The 22,684-nt window shown below is 42.8% G+C and overlaps 1 protein-coding gene across 3 annotated transcripts in view; it reads left to right on the top strand.

The window, feature by feature from the left end:
* Positions 1 to 569: 569 nt before the first annotated feature.
* Positions 570 to 22,684, top strand: part of Htt (huntingtin) — a 137,729-nt gene continuing 115,614 nt past the window's right edge. For 2 of the 3 annotated variants that reach the window (XM_028870825.2, XM_037208186.1), the window contains exons 1-2: positions 570 to 931; positions 18,908 to 18,991. In XM_028870825.2, the coding sequence (XP_028726658.1) occupies positions 741 to 931; positions 18,908 to 18,991 (275 nt within the window). In that variant the 5' untranslated portion in view covers positions 570 to 740. Of the gene's footprint in view, positions 932 to 1,066; positions 1,591 to 18,907; positions 18,992 to 22,684 lie in introns of those variants that run through there. The other variant, XM_028870827.2, reaches the window with a different exon arrangement.

Genomic DNA, 22,684 nt, shown 5'->3' on the forward strand with positions numbered 1-22,684 from the left:
GGTCACTCTGGTTCCCTTCTCATTTCAGGGAGCCCCCAGCATGCTGTGCTTGGGACTGCATCTCAGGCCACCAGCAGGCTTGTGGACCAGGAAAGCCTCTCTGGGTTTCTAGTTCAGAGCTCCACCACCGACATTCCGAAGTAGGGTGGCTTTCTGCGGGGAAATTTCTTCGCTGCTTTTCCCCTTTCCAACCTCTTCGCCTTCCTTCCAGGTCTGCCCAAACCCTGCCGCGTCGCTAACTCCTATGACCACCTTCTCGCCCCTTTTTTCGATGGCGTACTCCTTTCCAGCCAGAGCTCCGCGGCACCCTTCAAGCCAGCTCTTGGCTCGGCTCCGCCCCTCATCTAGTAGCGCGCCCCGCCCACCTCATCACTCTCTCGCCCCGCTCCCTCTACTCAGGGGCGTGGTTTGTCGGGGGAGGGGCGGGGCCATATCGGCGGGGCGGAGATTCTTAACAAGTTGGCCGAGGCAGGGCATTACTAACATCCAGCCATCGGGAAAGACGTCGCTTCGGCCTGTCAAAATTTGCGAATCCAGCGTGGCCTCGCCTCCGCCGGCATGACGTCACAGGACGCAGGCGCCGCGGGGGTTGCCGGGACGGGCCCAAGATGGCTGGGCCCTTTGGTTCCGCATCTGCCCGCCGCGCACAACCCCATTCATTGCCCCGCTGCTAAGTGGCGCGGCGGAGTGAGAGTAGGCTCCAAGCCTTCAGGGTCTGTCCCGCCGGGCAGGAGGCCGTCATGGCAACCCTGGAAAAGCTGATGAAGGCTTTCGAGTCGCTCAAGTCGTTCCAGCAGCAGCAACAACAGCAGCAGCAGCAGCCTCCACCACCACCGCCGCCGCCTCAGCCCCCACAGCCGCCACCTCAGGGGCAGCCGCCGCCGCCGCCACCGCCGCTGCCCGGTCCGGCCGAGGAGCCGCTGCACCGACCGTGAGTCCTGGCGCCGCAGCTCCCGCCCGGGGCCCGCTCCCCTGGCCTGCGTGCTGGAGACAGCTAACGCAATCCCCTGCCCAGAGAGAGGGTCGCGGTGCCTCCCGGAGGCCAGGCCCTCTTCCTGGCCCGGACCTTCGCCTTGTGGGGTCTTTGGCCTTCCCCAGAGGAGGCAGAGCCTGGTCAGGCCTGCGGGGGACTCGCCGAGGGGTGTCTCGGCCCTAGTGTTTCGCCCTTCCCAGCTTGTTAAGTTAGGGAGCGAACTTGTTTCTGTCTTCACGAGGAACTGGGGCTGTGGCGCACATGACTCCAAGAGAACTTGGAGAGGGCGAGACCTCTCCGGGTTGCTTCTGTAGACCTCGGTGCGGGGAGCGCAGGACCGCGCGAGAGATGTGCGGATAGTGGATGACATAATGCTTTTAGGAGGTCTCGGCGGGAGTGCTGAGGGCGGGGGAGTGTGAACGCATCCAATGGGATATTTTTTTCCAAGTGACACTTGAAGCAGCCTGTGACTTGAGGCGCTTCGTGTTCTCCTGGCGTTTCGTTTAGTTTGTGTTGCAGTGTAGTAACAAGGTTTTAAGCATCACCGGAGAGGTCTGCTTCTGTATGCTCCTGTTGGTCTGCAGGTTATTGGATGAATTGTGGTTGTCAAGTACATGGTGAGTTACTTAGGTGTGATTATTAGTAAAAATTATATGTGTGTGCATATATATATGGAAGAGTCGACTGATATTTATTGCCTGTCTATTTTCTGCTGGAAATAAAATGGACACGTTGGTGATGTACAGTTTACACCAGGGAATGAATTTTACCAGTGTTACAGGCAGGCTTGTTTTAAAACATGGGTCACTCACTCGTAGACTCTGTGGATATCTCAAGTGCGCCAGTAAAAATTCCTGTTTAATTCTTTGCTGACGTCGTCGTCATACTTTGGAAGCTTGCTGCGTGTGACTGGAGAGAATATTTGAAACAGAAGAGAGACAATGAATAACAATAGTCTAAAAAAAGAGAAGCTCAAGACATTTCCTGGAAGTCCATGCTTGCTGAGTGTTCAGCCCTGTGGTTTCTTGCAGTTCAGGCCTTTCAACTCTGGGCATTTTATTTCTAATGTGGATTTGTGTAATTAATAAGGAGAACTTTCAGGAAACAACCTACTAAAGAATCTAATTATTAATACTCATTTAGGAAAAAAATAGTTCTGGTGCTGGGAGTTTAGCTTAAGGCCTCACACATGCTAGGCAAGTGCTTTATCAGTGAGCTTTATTCCCAGCCTATTTTTGGTAATTTTTCTGTTTTTGTGTTTCTGATAGAATCCTTTTGCTGTCTTGAGAGTCTAATTTTTAAAAAATGAAGATTTTGGGACAAATGTTGGCTTATTTGATAGGACAGAATATAGGAATAATTTTTCTTCTATAAAGTAAAGGTGTGTTTGAGTAGAAAAATCCTTATCTCTAGATAAGTCATTTCTTTTTTTTTTTTTTTTTTTTTTTTTTTTTTTTGCCTTTGAGACAGTCTCACTATGTAACTGGCTGGACTGGAAGTCACAGAGATCCATCCTCCTGCCTCTGTCTCCTCAGTGCTGGGATTAAAGGCATGTACTACCATGCCTAGCTGTATAAGTAATTTCTGATTATTAGATTCTTACCATGACTCTGTCTCTCTGGGTGTTAGGAATTGTGGAAGTTCACATATTCCCCATATTTTCTGTAAAAGAGGGTCAGGATGGGGTGGGGTGATTGCTTTGCAGCTGTTTCAAACACAAATCCAATCTGTTTTTGCATAAGTAATTCATTAACATGGTACAATTCCAAAGTTAGGAAAGGTTAAGTAATAAAAACATCTACCTCCTCATTCTGAGTACGTAACTCTGTCCCTAGGAGCAAGCACTGTTACTATTTATGTGTTCTTCTAGATAAAACCTGGGCATATGTTAGGACAGATTTTTAAATTATTTACAGACAAAAGTAGTTTGGAACAAAAGCTTTTAAAAGTTTTAAAACCTGTTACTACACTGTACATCAAGAACTGACTGGAACATTTCCCAAAATCAGCTGCATTAGGCTTGTAGTTATTTTAAATAAAAGTGTATATCTCATATTTCTGTGTACTTTGCTGTTGGAAAAACAGATATTCGAGAATAGTAAGTAACAAATTCACTGCTTAGAAGCCTTGATTTTGGCATTTTTGTCCACTTGCTTCAGTTAAAAGTCCTTTTTCCAAATCGAGACCAGCCAAAACAATTTTAGAATGAATTTGTTCTATTTTTATGACTCTCATTGTATTACAGAGAGCTGGTGTCACAGCCATGCGTGGGCTTCTGTTGAAATGGCTGAGAGCTCGTTCTCTGCTCAGTGTATAGGAGGCAGGAGCTCTCTGGGACTGGCTGTGATGGGGCCGATAGGCTGTAAGCAGTTGACATTCACCCTTAACAGTTTTCACTCTTGAGAGTCCTATCTCATTTTTCCTGATTGTAGTCATTCATTTATCAATATTTGCTGATCATCTCCTGTGTGCATAGCATTATTTTAGCTGCAGATTTTAGCAGGGAACAAAGTTATGTCCTCATGAAGCTAAAATTTTAGGGAGGGACATTGACAGTAGTATGTTAATAAGTGATGAGGTACAGTAAAGTCGGGAAGGGATGAGGGAAGGTCAGGACTTAAAATGTTGTTTTAGACAGGATGTTTAGGTCATGTCTAGTTGAAGGCTTTTTTGGAATAAACATCTAAAGAGTCAAGAATCTACTAGGAGGGTGTATGGAAGAGGAGTGTTCCTGCAGGGAGAACTTGTCAAACGCTTTCCTGAGTGGGGATCAGTGATGTCATTTTTGCTGGGTGAAATGAGGGTAAGAGTTGTGGTGGGGGAAGGGCAAAGGGTAGAGGGAAGCCACATTGGTGTCATCAGTTATTGCATTTAGCTCCAAATAGAAAATGTGGCTACAGAACTTAAACAGGCAATGGCAAGAGTTTGTTATAAGACAGACCAGGTCTAGGAAGTTAAACAATAAGATCAGGAACCCAGACTCCAAGGCCCAGTCTTCATTCTTGCACACTTCTTTGGTTGTGGGTCTTGTTGATTCATATCAATTTCTCATTTTCTGGATACTATTCCCTTATCAGATATAATTTGTAAACCCTTTCTGTGGATTGCCTTTTCAGATCCTCTCTTTGTTTATTTTTGAGACAGGAGTTTGCTGTGTACCTCTGGCTGGTCTGGTTTACTATGTAGCTCAAGTTGCCCTCAAAACTCTTACTGTGGTTCTCTTGACACAGCTTCCCAAGTACTATCATACTATAGATATGCCCCTGTGGTGTCTGTGTGTGTGTGTGTGTGTGTGTGTGTGTGTGTGTGTGTGTGTGTGTGTGTGTTTGTTGAATGGTGTGAAGTGTGTATATGTGTGTGGGGTATGTAGAGGCCAAAAGAGGATATTGAGTGTCTTCCTCTTTGCTCTCCATGTCTTTGACTGAACCTAAAGCTCCTGATTTGTATTAAGCTGGCTGACCAATCACTGGGGATCTGCCTGTCCCTACCCATCACAGTGAGATTACAGGCATGCATAGTCACACCTAATTTTACATGCATGCTGAAGATTTAAACTCAGGATTTAGGCTTGTAAAGCCAGTACTCACTCACTGAACGTCTACACAGCTCAGCTCCCTGATTCACTTTCTCTCTCTCTGTCTCTCTCTGTCTCTCTCTCTCCCTCCCTCCCTCCCTTCCTCCTCACCTTTCCTTCCTTCCTTCCTTCCTTCCTTCCTTCCTTCCTTCCTTCCTTCCTCCCTCCCTCCCTCCCTCCCTCCCTCCCTCCTCCCTCCTCCCTCCCTCCCTCCCTCCCTCCCTCCGTGTGTGTGTGTGTGTGTGTGTGTGTGTGTGTGTGTGTGTGTGTGTTTTGAGACAGGGTTTCTCTGTGTAGCACTGGCTGTCCTGGAACTCACTTTGTAGGCCCAGCTGGCCTCGAACTCACAGAGATCCACTTGCCTCTGCTTCTCAGGTGCTGGAATTAAACATGTGTGCAACCCTGGCTGACTCACTTTCTTGATAGTGTTCTTCAGCACATAAAAGTTTTCAGTTTTGATAAAGTCCAATTTGTCTATTTTGTCTTTAGTTGCAGTATGTTGAATATTTAAGAAACCACTGCATTATCTGAAATGACAAAGATTTACTCCTGCTCTTTTCTTCTAAGAACCTTAGAGACATAGTGCTGGTATGCAAGTCTGACCCATTTTGAGTTTGTGGTTAAGGTAGAGGTCTGTTAAGGTAGAGATCTGACTCTTTTCTTTTGCATGTGAAATCCAGCACTTTGGTTAAAGAGAATGTTCTTTTCTCATTGAGTTGTGTGGACATCTTTGTTGAAAATTAATTACCTTTCTATATGTAGATTTCCTTACTTCCATTTCTGTCATTGATCTGTGTGTCTGTTCTATGCCAGTACTGTACAGTCTTGATTACTGGTTTGTATTATGATCTCCAATTATGAACTATGTCCCCCAGCCTTGTATTTCTCAGTATTGCTTTAGTTATTTTGGGTCCCTTTCATTTCTGTATGAATTGTAGGCTCATTCTGTCAGTTTCTACAAAGAAGCCATTTGAGATTGACTTTATATATCAATCTTATTCTAGTTCATCAATATTGGCAAGCGTTTGTGACCAGATAGTAAATAATTCAGGCTCTGTGGACATAATGTTGTCATCACAGCTAGTCAGCTCTGCTGTTGTAACATGAAAGCACCCACAGACAGTAGGAGAATAAGTACATAAAATTGGGATTTTATATGATTTTCAAGTCAGGTGATGAAACATTCATTGACTTTTTTTTAAAAGGATATGTTTCATTCTTCTCTTTCTCTCTCTCTCTCTCTCTCTCTCTCTCTCTCTCTCTCTCTTTCTTTCTTTCTTTCTTTCTTTCTTTTTTTTGAGACAGGCTTTCTCTTTGTAGCCCTGGCTGTCCTAGAACTAGCTCTTGTAGACCAGGCTGGCCTCAAACTCACAGAGATCCCCCTGCTTCTGCCTCCCGGTGCTGGGATTAAAGGTGTGCACTACCATGCCTGGCTCTTGTGTAGATCTTTTGTCGATAACCATAACTGCAGCGAGTTCGTGAGGGCAGCAGCCATGTCATGTCTGGAAGACAGCATTTCACAGCACTCCCCTCTTCCCTGAACCTTAGGGGTGGGGTGGATTTAGATGTCACATTAGACAGACCATTCAGCAGTCATTTCTCAGTACACTGAGTCTCTTAATTGCTGCCCACTGCAGACAGGCTTTTTTGGCCAACGTAGACAGTAGTACTAGTCTATGGGCATAAACATAAATATTTAGAAGGCAGTCTGACAACATGTCTGTTTAGCAAAACAATAGTAAGTAAGGTCCCCTTTTGGGGCCTCTAACCTCCTTCCTCTGAGTGATGGGCTTTGGACTAGTTATACCTTTTGTGGAGCAGGCTTTAAATCCAGTCAGAAAGCAGTTGGTTGTTGTTGTATGTTTCTGCTCTTTTGGGGGACCCACCACCCAGCTCCCAAATAAATACACTGAGGGTTTTTCTTACTTATGAATGCTCAACCTTAGCTTGGCTTGTTTCTTACCAGTTTTCCTTAACTTGTCCCATCTACCTTTTGCCTGTGGGCTTTTCCCATCCTTTTACTTCTGTAAATCTTACTTTTACTCTGTGGCTTGCTATGTAGCTGGGTGGCTGGGTGGCTGGCTCCTGAAGTCTTCCTCCTTCTCTGGCTACTTCTTTTTTCCTCCTAGATTTCTCCTTCTATATATTCTCTCTGCCTATCAGCCCCACCTATCCTTTCTCCTGCCTTGCTATTGGCTGTTTAGTTCTTTATTAGAATATCAGGTGTTTTAGACAGGCACAGTACACAACTTCAGAGTTAAACAAATGCAGCATAAACAAAAGTAACACACCTTAAGGTAATATTCTACAACAGTTGGTTATCCTTGTATCCTTTATACTACTATTGCACCATAGTCACATTTTGCCTCTGTTGCCTGTATTGTAGGATTCAGGGTCCAGTGCTTAGTAAGGCCATTGATGTCCTTTTTTTCCCCAGTAGCCTGCATAACACCTTCTGGCATTATGAAAACTAGCCAACCAAGAGGAAGTTTTCAGGTCAGTTCTATCTTTATTTCTCTGTGTCCTGTATGCCACCAAAGTGTGTTATATCTTCAGCAATAGGGTCTTACCATTGTTACGTTGGGCAACCAAGAGCAATGGAAATAGCCTGTGTTGTTTGGGGAGTGTGTGCTTCTAGTGCCTCCTTGACTAATAACTTATAAGAAGGTATCCCATGCTTAGCATTGAGAAATTTCATTTAATAATTTATGTTTTCTGGGGGACACATTCTCTACTCATGCATGTACCTGTGTTGAAACTTCTTTAAAAAAAAATACAAACCTATGCTTTTAAATTAGTTTTTAAAGTAGTGAGTTCCATAATGGTCCCCCCCCCATGCATTCTTTACATTCTGTAAAATAACACACAGTTAATACACAGTCCATCAATTGCACACCTGGGCATTAATCCTGGAGAAATTAAAGCTTAGAGTCACATAAACATCTGTATGCAAATGATCAGCAGCTCTAGGAATAATGCCCCAAACTGAAATCAGTTTAGAAGTCCTCAGCAAATAGTTAAGCTACTTAGCAGCAAGAAGGAATATAGCTGTTGATACCTGCAACAGCTCAGATGAATAGTGGGAATTGTGGGCCATTGGACAAGCTGGTCCCTAATGCCTACATATTGTATGATTCTACTTATGTAACATTTTCTGTAATGTCAGACCTTTGGTGATTTGGTTTTTTTTGCTTTTGTGTGTGTGTGTGTGTGTGTGTGTGTGTGTGTGTGTGTGTGTGTGTTTTCTAGTTTTTCCCTCCTGTGGTAAAATAACATCATATAAAATGTAACCATTTCAAGTATACAGTCTATGATAGTAAAAACACAGTGTTCTGTTGTCACCACCAGCCACCTCTGTAACTCTTCTTTTTGATGTTGCTCTTTAAAGTATATTACAGATTTTCACTTGACGCATTGTGATTGTGCATGCTTATGAACAGGGCGATTTTTGAAGTACACATACTAGTACCTTCTGTTGCAATGCAGGAAAGGCCCTGGTTATAGTGGTCCTTTTCTATGATATAGACTATGGGGTAGGCAAGTACTAGGCCTTGGCTCCCTAGTTAAATGGCATTTGTATGTTGAAATAAAGCCTCGTTGTGTGTGTTTATTTGCACACTAGCTACCGCCTTTCCTTTATCAGCCCTAGGTTTGATTTTCGGCTCTGCTGACAGATCCTTTCTCTCTAAGCTCATCTTTTCATACTTAAAGTGAGGATAATTGTGAGGACTGAGGAGGTAATGTGCAGCTCCTGTCCTTTTCTCATTTTGTCAGTGTGACTTACATGTTGGCACTTTGCATGAGACTCCTGCACCAGAGAGAATGAGAACTGGCTTTTTTTTTTTCTTTTTAAATAACATAATTACTTTATTGATTCTTCGGGAATTTCACATCATGCACTCCCAGTTCCCCCATATCCTCCCCTCATCCCTGCAGCACCCCCCTAAAAGAAAATTAAAACAAAAAGTAAAGCAAGCAAACAAAAAAACAAGGAAAAAAAAAAAAGAAAAGAAAAATACTCTTTGCTTCTCCATCTTTCCCGCCTCTCCATCACCTCTTTATTTGTCCTGGTGCATTGGGAGTGATGTGTCACATAGACTACCCGTTTGTCCAATTAGCTTTACTAGCAAATGTTCATTGTAGTGAGTCACTGGTCTGGTTCAAGACCTGGTTTCTGGTACACATGGCTGGATCTGCACTGAAACTCCTCTGGGGCTATCTCTCGGCTGCCAGAGTCATGGAGATCCTGCAGGATTCCACAGGACCAGCAGGTTCTAGGTGGGGTTGATGTTAGGGTGGGCCAACCCAAGGCCCACCTGTAGGTCTGGGTGGTAGCTGAGCTGATCAGTCCATCCCACTGGTGCCTCCCACCTTAGGCAAGGGGGCGGAGCCAACTCCCTTCTGGATGCCATCAAGGTCAGTGAGAACTGTTTGTTCTTTAGTCACTAAAAACAGAGTTCCAGACTCATGGCAAGTTCTCAGGAAATACTTGTTAAATGCATAGTTAGAGTTATAATCCATATTTTGTTAAACATACAGTAGTTTTCATACTTTGTACTTTTGTTTTTTAAATTACATATTTTTTGTGCTTACCAGTTTCATGCTTTAGAACCTTTGTCTTTTTTTATTAAAGAATTGTGGGCAGGCCAGGCTTGGTGACCCACACATTTAATCCCAGCACTTGGGAGGCAAACACAGGAGGATGTCTGTGAGCTCAAGGCCAGCCTAATCTACATGGTGAGTTCCAGGACAGCCAGAGCTATATAGTGAGGCCCTGTCTCAAAAAACCAAACCAAACCAAAAGAAAATTGTGGGCTAGTGAGATAGTGAGTGGAGGTGCTTGCTGCCAAGTCTGACAAACACTCTGAGTTTGATCTCTGGGACCCACGTGGTGGAAGGAGAGGACCGATGTCCACAGGTTGTCTCTGACCACATGAGTGCCGTGTGCATGTAAAACTGTATAAAACTTGGCCACCGTTGTCAGTCAGAAACTAGGGCTGGTGGCAGCCTTCCTTCAGCTGAAGCCTCTTCCCATAGTGTTTCCTCCCTGCATGGCTCTGTAGTCTCACCACACAAGTGTGTACTTTAAACAGTCTTGTTGGGTTTTCTTACAGTAGTTGTGACAGGAATTAAACTTGGCCTTGAGGAGAAAATTTATCGCACACTTTAACCACTGAATTCCACTCCACTGTTACTCAGTTTTGAATATCACATGAATAGAATCATACAGCCTCACCTGTTCATACTCACATGTGTGTCGCAGCTCTTTTTGTTTAGTGTTGTTGGTTTAATATTTACCCATGTAGTTAGTCTGTTTTGTATGAATATGCTATGTTTTTCTCATCTTAGTTGTATGTTTGGGTTATTAAGTATTTACAGTTAAGTGCTGCTGTGAACATACCTCCTCCCACCTTGGCCTATCTTTTCCCTCACAAAATGGTGCTTTTTAATGAGCAATTCCTCATTTTGATGAGGTCCAATGTATCATACTTTTCCATTATGGTAAGTGCTTCTATTTCTTTTTTGATAAATTTTTAATCAACCTGAGGTCATGAGACATTTCCTGATTCTTTTGCATAAATGAAATATTGATTTGCTTTTTCCAATGAAGTTGGTTGTGTATCAGGAGTTAATTTAGTGTGTGGTATGAAATAGACTTGTTTGCCCTTCCAATGTGGTCACTCCTTTCTCAAGTTTTCTTGATGCTCTGTGTGTATCGCCTCCCTTTTTATTATTATTATTATTATTATTATTATTATTATTATTATTATTTTGGTTTTTTTGAGAGAGTTTCTCTGTGTAACAGCTCTGACTGTTCTGGAATTCACCCTGTAGACCAGGCTGGCCTTGAACTTGAACTCACAGAGATCTGTCTGCCTTCTGAGTACCGAGATTAAAGGCCTGCACCACCACCTCTTGGCTATCTTGTTTTTTGTTTTTGTTTTTGGTTTGTTTATCTATTTCAGACATAGTTTTGTTTTGTAGCCCATGCTGGCCTTGAACATGTGATCTTCCTGTCTCTACTACCTTCTACATTCTAGGATTGAAGATGTATACCATGCTTGGCTCTAGTGATCTTAAAGTAAGGAGAGTCTCTTGCTAATAACTCTTCATTGTACAGTACATTATGCTTCAGTCTGTCTTTGTATTTGAAGAACCTTTGTACTCCATACTGATTCTTATGTCTTTCCTAGATGGCTTCTTCTATGTCTCACATAGAAATATTGTCACATCACAGTCCTTTGCTGTTGGAAGACTGAAGGGTTTTGCTGCTTAAAAGACCATGAATTTTAATAGTCTTAAGTGTTGCCTGCATGATGTGTGTGTGTGTGTGTGTGTGTGTGTGTGTGTGTATGTGTGTATGTATGTGTGTGCTCGCAAAGTGATGTGCTCAGTGATTAACCATGTGTGATTTTTCAGGGAATCACTTCTTGAGAAAGTATACCCTGTAATTCCAAATGAATTGGTGATTCAACATTTAAAGAAAAATATTTTTGGCCTGGTGGTGGTGGTGGTGGTGGTGGTGCATGCCTTTAATCTCAGGACTTAGCAGGCAGAGGTAGGCAGATCTCTTGAGTTGGAGTGTTGTACAAATGCTAATTGGTCTTATAATAAAAACCTGGAGCCAGATATCAGGGTGAAAGCTGAAAGATCAGAGAAGCAGAGCAAGCCACAGCTACCACCTCTTATCTCACCAACTCCTCAGCCTGAAAAGACCATGTATGTTCCTGTCTCTTCTCACCTTTCTCTACCAGCCATATCATTTCCTGTTTCAACCTTCCTAGTGCTGGGATTAAAGGTGTGTGATCCCAAATGCTGGAATTAAAGGTGTGTGCCACCACTCCCTGGCTCTGTTTCTCTTTTAGACTGGATTAATCTTCTGTAGTCCAGTGTAGCCTTGAACTTACAGAAATCCAGATGGATCTCAGCCTCTGCCTCCCGAGTGCTAAGATTAAAGGTGTGTGCCACCTCTATGGCTAACTCTATGGCTAGCTCTGTCCTCTGATCTTCAGGCAAGCTTTATTTCCTAGATTACAAACAATGTAGCACCACATTTGAGGCCAGCCTGGTCTACAGAGCAGTTCCAGGACAACCAGGGCTATACAGAGAAACTCTGTCTCAAAAAAAAAAAAAAATCCTAAGCGTGAAGCAACACTCGTGTAATAGAACTTGGCAAAAGTTAGAGAGCAGCTAATGAGGAATTAGAAGCTGTGGATTCCTGCCCTAGTTTGCTGTGTTTTCCATGGGCAGTACAGACTCTTGGACTTCAGTCTTGACCCCAGTGTTTTGTGTGTGTGTGTGTGTGTGTGTGTGTGTGTGTGTAAATCCTGGTGAGGAGGAATGTTTTCAAATTCCTTGAGTGGTCCAGTTTACCCTCTCAGTGTAGAATCATATTTTCTTTAAAAAATTTATTTTTAATTTGTTACACACACACACACACACACACACACACACACACACACACACACACAATCTGTGTGGGGCTGGGGAGGTCCTATGCACATGAGTGTAAGTGCCCTGCATGCCCTGCAGAGGGTATTGGTTAGGTCTCTTGTATCTGGAGTTATAGGTAATTGTGAGCCACCTGATTAGGTCCTGGGAATTGAACTTGTGACCCCTGGAAGAGAAGCAAGCACTCCTAACACTGAGCCATCTCCCCAGCCCCTGGGATCACATTTTTTTTTTTTTTTTTTTGTTTTTTTTGTTTTTCGAGACAGGGTTTCTCTGTGTAGCTTTGCGCCTTTCCTGGAACTCACTTGGTAGCCCAGGCTGGCCTCGAACTCACAGAGATCCGCCTGGCTCTGCCTCCCGAGTGCTGGGACTAAAGGCGTGCGCCACCACCGCCCGGCATGGGATCACATTTTTAAAAGCACAATCAGTGGAATTTTAAAGTTAAGAATTTAGATGAGAAGGCCTGAATTTGTATTTTTAGAGGTGGTTCTTAGATAATTTAAAAATGAGTTACAGTGTGCTATAGAGCCTTGATTTAACATGCCCCCATAATTGTGAGCCTCTGGATTGCTTTGTTGCACACTTAGAAGAAGCTGGCTGAAGCTTGTTTTCATTTCGAAGATGTAATTTCCAGAGGTTGAAGAGCCTGGATTGTATTTACCCTGTTGATACAGTTCTTGCCCTAAGTTATGCAGTTCCTTTTATTCATTTTACTTCTCATTAAAAACAAATCAGTCTGACTCATCTCTGAAAATACACCGAATTCCATAGGGAATGAAATAGCCACAGGTTGTATTTTGTTTGTTTGTTTGTTTTTTAAACATCACATTTTCTTATTGGATAGAATGAGATAAAAAAGAGTTTTTTCAGATGGGGACCTAGGTCAGGTATTGGGAGCTGGAGGTGAGACAGGAGGACCTTGACTTCTCATCTGGAGGGGGTACAGAGTGAGGTCCAGGCCAGCCTGGGAGAGAGGGAAGGAGAGAGCGGGATTGAGGGGGCACTTTACAGAACTCAGCTGGAAGATGTATGTCCCAAACAACTGCAAGCTTTACCATTTCATCTCTTTTAAACTAACGTTTAAAGGGCCAGTGTTCCCAAAGGTTGGGGGAATATTGGTGGGGAATGAGATTGAAAGGTAGCCTGAGGTCAAATTAATTTGTTGTTTTGAGGCAAGGTTTTGTTTTGTATATCCCAGGCTCTTCTCCAATCCCTGATTCTCCTTCCTCAGTCTTGAATGTTGCCAAATTATAATATTGGGATCTTGTTCAAATTGACTTGAGAAGTCTCTACTAGAGGTCCTGGCTTCTGACCTGCAGAGTATACCAGAAGGATTTTAATTTTCTGATATTCCTGGCTAGTGTACTCCTCTCTGTTCTAAGGATGCCTTCCAAATCTCATTAGAGTGTGCTAAGAGGAGATACTTTTCATAAGGCCTCGGATGTTCTGGCCTGCACTTTTAAACTGGCAGACTGAGAGGTTGACTCTAATAGAAGAATGTATAGTGTGCCGGAGTACACATGCATAGGTGATATAAGGAAAACAGAACAATATCACTATGTGATGGCAAGTAGATGGCTTGCTTTTCACACAAAGCAGGTACTTAATAACTGTTGCTTGAATTTTAAGTCAGACTAGCAACTACTTTGAACTTTTATATAGTAGCAGAATTTTATGATTGTGGAACTAGCAGATGTAAGAAAAGGTTACCTTTTTCCTGAAAGGGGTTTAGTTTGCTGGAAAATGGTTCAGGACGAGGTAAAAAGAGGAAACTTGAGATTTGTCTTGTTGATTTGGTTGACTGTTATAGCCTACTCTGTTTTTGACAGTAACATCGTGGTAACAAGAATTTGTGAACAAGTGATCTTTGCATGCAAAAGAGCGCATGTGTGCACAGGCTGCCTGTGGAAGTTAGAGGACAACTATGGAGAGTCGCTTTGGTTGTATTAGTCAGGGAACAGGACTGAAAAGGTGTGTGTGTGTGTGTGTGTGTGTGTGTGTGTGTGTGTGTGTGTGTCTTAGTTACTGTTCTATTGCTGTGATGAAACACCGTGACCAAGGGAACTTATAAAAAGAAGTAGTTAATTGGGGGCTTGCTTACAGTTTTAGAGGGTTAGTCTGTTATCATCATGTCAGGCTTGTGGAGGCAGGCAGGCAGGCATGGTGCTGAGAAGTAGCTGAGAACTCACATCTGATCAGCAGCTTACAAGCAGAGAGAGACACTAGGCTTGGTATGAGCTTTTCAAACCTCAAAGCCCACCCCTGGTGACAGAGCTCTTCTGACAAGGCCATAATTCCTAATTCTTTCCAAAGAGGTCCATTAATTAGTACCAAAAATTCAAACATGTGAGCCTATAGGGGCCATTCTCATTCTAACTGTGTACGTGTGTGTGTGTGTGTGTGTGTGTGTATGTGTGTGTGTGTGTGTGTGTATGACATTACACACACACACTTTTTTTTAGAGATTTATTTGAGTGGTTTACAAGCTGTGGTCTGGGTGGTCCACCAGTGACTTACCTCCTGATAGAAAGGCCAATAATACAGTAGTTGTTCAGACTGCATGTCTCAGTAGTCCCAGGCTTGTGCTGGAATCCTGGAAGACTCCTAGAGAGCTGTGGGTCTTGAGTCTGTGTTGGAGTCCTGAAGGAGTAGGTTCTAACACCAGGGAAGGAATGCCTCAGCAACAGGATAGATGAACTTGCTAGGGAGAGTGAGGACAAACTGGCAAAAGCAAAAGCTTCCTCCTTCTGTGTCCTTTTATGTGGGCTGCCACCAGAAGATGTGGCCCAGATTTAAGGGTGGGTCTTCCCACTTGCAGTGATTCAGTCAAGAAAGTCCCTCACAGATGTGCCCAGCTGAGCTGCTTGGGTTTTAGTTTATTCCAGAAGTAGTCAGCCAAGATTAGTCATCTCATTGGTCATTTCTTTTCTGCCTTATTTTCTACCCCTCCTCCTTCTCTTTGTCCTTCTCCATTCCCCCATCTGTCAGGCTAATTGGCTTGTGACCTTCCAGGTACTTCCCCATTTGTGCCTCCTAGCTCTGCTTGGGAGTGCTAAGATTACAGATGTGAACTGCTGCATTTAGCTTTTAATATGGGTTTAGGGATCAAATTCAGGTCATTGGGCTTACAGGGTAGATACTTTTACTCACTGACCATCTTCCTGGCTCTTTAGGCTATTTTCTTACCAGACCAAAGAATTTGAGCTGAGGACGTTTGGGATAAATCTTTATAATTTCTACCTTTCTTTGACTTCTTGGTTTGGAAGTGTAAAATTAGGATCATTGTTGTTTATCTTCTGAGTCTCCAAAGACTCACTCAAGAAATTAGTGCTGATAGTTTCTTTAATGGATTCTTCCACATCAGGCATTTACTTATTTGATAAGCTCTGTAGAATGCTGTACGGTGTGGGTGCTGAGTGCCAGTAATGTAGATAGGATGTGGTCCCTCCACCCTCACTTCTGGGGATATAATCTAAGGAGCACTGCCTGAAAAAGTACCAGCAGGACCTGGAGAAGGGCCACTGTCAAATAAGAAGGCTTCCCCCAAGGCCCTCAGTGCCTCAGACTGGACAAAACAACAGAATCATAAATTCTCATTTCATTGTTAAGATGGGTATCGTCTTTAAGTCATAATTCGATAAGCTTGACTGAGTAAGTGGATCACATCATATGGTTTATCTCATGAGGGAGGAGGAAGGAGAATGAACACAGGAGAAAACTAACAAATGTTCCATAGGCCTAGCTAGTTCATCAAACATGTAATTGGTGTGAAACTGTTGTTGTTTTTAAATTTTTTTTTAAATGTGTGCATGTGTGTGGTGATTTGTAGAGCATGCATGTGTGCACAGGTGTGCTCCAGAGTGTGGAGGCCTGAGATTGATGTCAGGAACCTTCACTGATCATTTTTCTACTTTGTTCTTTGAGACACGTCTCTGAGTCAAACTCAGACTTGTGTTGATAGCCAGCTAACTCCCAGTGATCCCATCTCCACCTTCCAAGGCTGAAATCACAGGTGGATATTACTGTCACCTTGCATTTAAATGGGTTCTGGGGATCTGAATGAATTCTGGCCCCTTTGCTTTGCACAGCAAGTGTTTTAACCACTGAGTCATCTTTTCAGGCCTGATTTTTTTTTTTTCCCTTAAACTCTTTTTTGGTAACCACTCCATCCATGATTCTAAGTGATATACATGTTGGAGCCCCACACAGTAATTTGTAACTACAGAAAAGTTGGCATGTTGATGTGCCGCTTCTGTCAATACATGCCTGACACCCCCAATATCATGTCAGGCTTTCGATGAGACCACTAATCATGGTGGGCCCATCAGAAGTACCTGTTTACCACGCTGCCTGAGTTAGCTGAGTCCCATCAATTGGAATTGGGAAAGTTGTCCCAGAGCAAAGGGACTTGGTCAGTTTCTCCTTTTGGCTCACTGCCTTTTAGTCCTAGAGGTTCTGTTTCGATCTGAGGTCACTGAAGCTCTCAGATCATGAATGTTTCTATACTGTCATTAGGTTGTGAAGCCATTGAGTTCAGTGTGGTCAGCCTTCTTTTTATCACTGCTTGGCTAAGAAGTCCTGTAGGCACCAGTGTAACAAGGCCACATTGAGGTCTGTCTGACTTTCGTTCATTTAAAGCCTGGGACAGAATTTCCCCGTGCAAATCAAAGGATAATGGGTTGGTGTCTTAGTTTGCTCTCTAAAATGCTTACAGTGGTTGGTGTTCTCTAAGTATCCTGATGGCTATCTTAAAGGAGGGAGAATCTAAGCTGCTGCAGCAGAGGCTTTAGTACAAGTAGCTTAGAGAAGAAAACATTTTATTCTCATAGCATTTTCTTTATAATGTGAGAAAATATGTTCTTTTAGTGTACATTCTGTGGGATTTGACTAATGCACCAATTTCTGTGACTAACATAATCAGGATTCATAAATTAATTTATTATTATTATAAGGCATACATGCGTGTGTGTGTGTGTGTGTGCGCGTGTGCGTGCGTGTGCGCGTGCGCCCCCCCCCCCCCCCCCCGTGCACAAAGGAACATGTGTGGAGGTCAGAGGACAACTTTGGGAATTAGTTCTCTCTATTATGGGCTCTAGGGATCACACTCAGGCCCTCAGGCTCATATGGCAAGTATTTTTACTGTCTGAGCCATCTTGCTAGTCCCATAATCTGCATTTAGAATGGTTTTGTCACTCCTCAGAGCTCCATATGCCTCTTTGCTGTCACCTTATTATCTTTGGAAATTACTGGTCATAATTTCATTCTTGCAGTTTTGTTGGTTCCAGAATGTTCAAAAATAGAACCACTGTGTGTCAGTCTTTGGAGTCTTAATTCCTTTTCTCAAGTGTAGTGCATTGTGATTTGCCCCTGTATACTATCAATAGCTACTTCCTTTTCTAGCTAAGTAGTTTCCATTGTTTGACTATCACATTTTGTTTGTCTTTTTCCAAGTGAAGGAAGTTTGCTAGATTTCAGTTCTAGCATTGCTGCAGTGAGCTTCTTATGAGGATGGGAGATGTGGGGAGCCTGTGCTTCTGAAGGGCATATAGGGACCCAAGATGTGTTTCCATGCTGTTCTGCACTCTTCTTACTGTCTTTATCTATAGAATCGAAACCTGAGTATTGGGCATGTTTGTCTGATTGGAGGGAGATAGTTAGGACAAGCAGATGCAATAGGAATTCTGTATGTCACTCGTGTTCCCAGTCTATCTCTGTAGCTAGGCAAGTTTTGGTGGGTGATCAGCAGTCTGCACCATGACTTGTCAGGAAAAGTCCCTTTAGGAAAGAGATGAAGGAGACACACACACCCCAGTGCTGATCGATTCTTTACTGGCATAGCACTCAGGCTCTGGATATTTTTTTGTGGTGGGAACCCTTTTTGGTCATCTTCTATATGAGAATTTTAGCCATAAGGATAATTGAATGATGTGTTGATATTTAGTTTGTACCCTTTTAAAGATTTTTTAAATTTTTATTTTATGTGTATGAGTGTTTTGCCTACATTACACTGCACAATTTCCTTCACTTTGTCTTTACCTTTCCTGGGGTCTGCCTTGCCTTTTCCTCTCTGCCTGACTGTCCTTCAGAAGATATGCTGTCAGTGGGTTTGTGCAATTTTAATAGCCTGTGTTGTTGTATATACTTATAGAAGCTTGAGGGCTGCATTCGGAATCAAATGCAAATTATTTGTTTGCAAGTTTTGTTTTTTTAATTTCCTTATAGTTAAACTCTCCCCAAAACTAGTGGTCTTGTGGTTTGTTTCTAGTTATCCTATGCTTTAAATCTTTCCTGTCTACTTTACTTTGATTTTACTGACTTTGAGGACTCCTGAAGCTATAGGATAGGTGGAGAGAAGCACTATAGTCTGGCTTTTTGACTAGGCTGTTCATACTGACAGGTTTTGTTGTTTGTAGCCCTGGCTCTTCTGTTTCTTTTTTTTTTTTACCCCCCCCCCCCCCGCCCAGACAGGGTTTCTCTGTGTATCTTTGTGCCTTTCTTGGAACTCACTCTGTAGCCCAGGCTGGCCTTGAACTCACAGAGATCTGCCTGACTCTGCCTCCCGAGTGCTGGGATTAAAGACGTGTGCCACCACCCACTGCCTGGCTTTTTTTTTTTTTTTTTTTTTTTAAAGAAGGCCTTATTTCTAGTTGTTTTTCTTCTTTTCTCTATAATGGGGAAAATAATGCTTTTTTGACGCCTCTGATCTTTTTGGTGTGAGTGGTGCATATTAGGAAGCCCTTGATGGAGCTCATCTGTCATCATCTCTCCCTATCCTCATGCTACCCCGTTCCCAGCATGGAGTTAGTGATTCACTAGTAGTAGCCAAGAAGTACTTAGGAATGAATGAAATATAGAAACAAATGAAGTGGTCACCAGCGCATGCTCATTTACTTTCCTTTGATTTTTAGAAAGAAGGAACTCTCAGCCACCAAGAAGGACCGTGTGAGTCATTGTCTAACAATATGTGAAAACATCGTGGCACAGTCTCTCAGGTAAGTTTTTTAATGATTTATTTATTTGTGTATATGAATGTTCTATTTGCATGCCTCTATGACAGAAGAGGGCACCAGATCTCATAGATGGTTGTGAGCCATCATGTGGTTGCTGGGAATTAAACTCAGGACCTCTGGAAGAGCAGCCAGTACTTTTAACCACTAAGCCATCTCTCCAGCCTCTTTCCTTCTCTCTCTCTCTCTCTCTCTCTCTCTCTCTCTCTCTCTCTCTCTCTCTCTCTCAAGATGTCTCTCGAGTAATTGTATTTGGAACTTTCTAAAGAAATAAAAACTGTTTGCTGGATAGTGGTGACATAGGCCTTTAATCCCAGCATACAGGAAGCAGAGGCAGGTAGATCTCTATGAGTTCCAGGACAGTCTAGTGAGTTCCAGGACAGCCAGGGCTACACAGAGAAACCTGGTCTTGAAAAATCAAAACCAACCAACCAAACACACAAAAACCCCCAAACTACCATTTTCACTCTTAATGCATTAGCATATCCTTTGTACCTCTAGCTGTCTTTAAAAAGTTCATCTAGACTAAGTGTGATGTGGTACATACTTGTTATCCTGGTACTTGGCAGGCTGAGACAGGAGGATCTTGAATTTGAGTTTAGCCTGGGCAATATAGCAAAACCCTGCTTCAAGAAAAATCTATTTAAAATAAGGGTGCTTTCACCACATTTCTAGCTGTATTGTAAGGGTATCAGGGCTCTGTCATGGGTAATGTTTTCTTTTTGGCATCTTATGTATGAGAATTTTAGCCATATAATTGAATGGCATTTTGGTATTTAATTTGTACTCTTTTAAGATTTTTTTAATTTTTTATTTTGTGTGTATCAGTGTTGTGTTGTCATCTATATATTTGCTCCCTCTGTGCCTGGCACCCAAAGAGACCATCAGAGGGCACTAAAAATCTCTTTATCTGGAGTTGAAGATGGTTGTAAGTGGCTATGTGGGTGCTGGGAACCAAACCTAGGTCCTCTGCAAGAGCAGCAAATGCTCTTGTCCACTGAACGCCCTACTTTTTATTTTTTTGAGACAAAGTCTCATTTAGTCCAGGATGACCTCAAACTCACTTATATATAGCAAAGCATGACCTTGAATTCCTGATCAAGTCCACCTTCTGAGTGCTGGGATTATGGACCTGATATCTCAGTTTCTATTGCTATGATGAAGCACCATGACCAAAAGCAGCATTTGATTACATGTCCATATAACAGTCCATCACTGGTGGAAGTCAGGACAGGAACTCAAGCAGGGCAGGAACCTGGAGGCAGGAGCTGATATAATAGCCATGGAAGGTGCTGCTTACTGCTTTGTTCTGCATGGCTTGAACAGTTTGCTTTTTATGGAAGCCAGGACCACAACCCCATGGGTGTCTCTAACCACAACGGGCCAAACCCTCTACCATCAATCACTAATTAAGATAATGCCCTACAGGCTTGCCTGTCTATAGCCCCATTTTATGGAGGCATTTTCTCAATTGAGTTTCCTTCCTCTCAGATGACTTTAGCTTATGTCAAGTTGATAGAAAACACCTGGCTTTAGAATAGAGCTTAAATATCAAAATCTACCTTAAATAAAATAGAAAATAAATTCAACTTCGGGAAGGTATTGGCAATGTATAAATGAAAGGCTTAATAGTCTGTATTGTGAATCATTAAAGGAAAGACCATTATTCTAATAAGAAAATAGATAAAGAAAACAAGTATTTCAAGAAAGAAATTTGACTGGGCTACTTGGACAGAGGCAGGAGGTTCATGAGTTAGAGGCTAGCCTGCACTTTATAAAAGCATGACTTCTTCTTAAAAGAAAAAGGAAAAAAGAAAGAAAGGAATTGGGTGCAGGTTGGGCTCAGTACTTATTTCATGTTCCTTACGTTAATAGTTCATCTTTATTAGTTGTGGACTGAATGTTTTATTTTCCATTCCAGTCTATGTGTTGAAGGCTTAATCCCCCATTCTGTAACTGAGACCAACTCTGCATTTTAGTAGGTGAATTCAGTACTTACTCTGTCTTCTTGGGGTTAATGCCACATCCCACAAAGTTTGTCTCCTAAACTGCTCTTCAAGTACCAGTTGCAGGCCTGCTGTGGGAAGCCATTGAGTGACTAATATGAGATTTGTCTGACCCTCCTATTTAGGTTCAGGAGTTTTTACTTTTCTAGGGTGGCTTGTGGAACTCAAGAAAATACCTTTTCTGGCTTGCTACAAGGAAGCCAGGGTGTAGATATTCAGAGGGTAAGGTATGGCAAAGGGAAGCCTGCCTGGCACCTCTATGCTCTCCTCTTCCAGTCCTCCACTTGTGCACCAGCATGGACTCCAGTTGCCAAAACTGAGACATGTGTAGTGCTTTCAGCCATCTAGTCTGTTGGATTTTGCTATAGCAGCTGGAGCAGGGAAACAAAACATTGTCACCTTACAAGTTGGCAAACAACATTATCAGAATTTTTGTCAGAGTAAGACACATGGGGCCACGATAGAGACAGAGACCCTGGCTTAAAACCAAAATCTGACCACAACAAAAATCAATCAGAAATGCAAAGAAGTATAGGAAGTTACAGTTTGTAGTAAGCACAATTAGTCGACATTGACCCAGACATTAAAGTAGGTTAGCACACAGAACCATTAAAATAGTGTAATTGTTTTGTGTGTTTAAGAAGCTAAAGGTTGAGGGTATGGCAAGTAGAAACAAGACAGGAGAAAAGCTGAGCCTAAACTAAAATAAGGCAACAGCCAACTCCTCATAGGAAATGCCTGCCAGAATACAGGGAAATGCCATCTGTATGTAAGGCATGCTGTCCCCAGGAAAAATGTCTGTCAATGTAATCATGCATGTTACAACCTGTTCTGTGACACTGTTCTTGGGGGAGATGTGAATAAATGTTCATTCAACCCATAGGGAAGCATTAACAGATCAAAGTACTGATACCACTAAAATCTAACTTGGTGACTCAGTGAATGTACAAGGGTTACTTATAGTGGTAACTTATAGGAACATAGACAACTCAAAAGGCAATGCATCACCAAAAGCCCACCGTGGATGGATGACAGCTCACTAAAGCTGGAAACCTGGAGCTCTCTGTTCAACCCCGACCTCAACATTTCAGGAGTCTCCCTCCCCTCAACAGTCCTTACTGCTTTATAACCCTGGTGTCTTTTCCAGGGTTTCTATTGCTGTGATAAAACAATGATGAAAAGCAGTTTGGGGAGGGAATGTTTTATTTCAGCTTATACTTCCAGATCACAGACCATCACTGAGGGAAGTCAGGTCAAGAACTGAAACAGAGGCCATGGAGGAGTGCTGCTTACTGACTTACTTTCATGGTTTGCTCTTCCTGCTTTCTTATAGCACCCAGAACCTGACCAGCCCAGGGGTGGTACCACCCACAACAAACTAGACCCTCCCACATCAGTCATTAATCAAAATGTGCTATAGACCAAACTGATTGGGGCATTTTCTCAATTGAAGTTCCCTCTTCCTAAATGATTGATTATAGCTTGTGTTAAGCTGACATAAAACTAGCCAGCACATTCAGGAACAGAGAGGGTCATTATGAATCTGGTAAGTTTCAGGAACTTACTGAGACTTGTGAGTTGCTTACTTCCTGAGTCTTTTTGTTTGTTTGTTTGTTTGTTTGTTTGAGACAGGTCTCTTTATGTAGTCTGCTAGTTCAACTTACTATGTAGA

This window comes from Peromyscus leucopus, chromosome 7 (genome assembly GCF_004664715.2).
Source record: "Peromyscus leucopus breed LL Stock chromosome 7, UCI_PerLeu_2.1, whole genome shotgun sequence".
In the NCBI taxonomy this organism is placed as follows: domain Eukaryota; kingdom Metazoa; phylum Chordata; class Mammalia; order Rodentia; family Cricetidae; genus Peromyscus; species Peromyscus leucopus.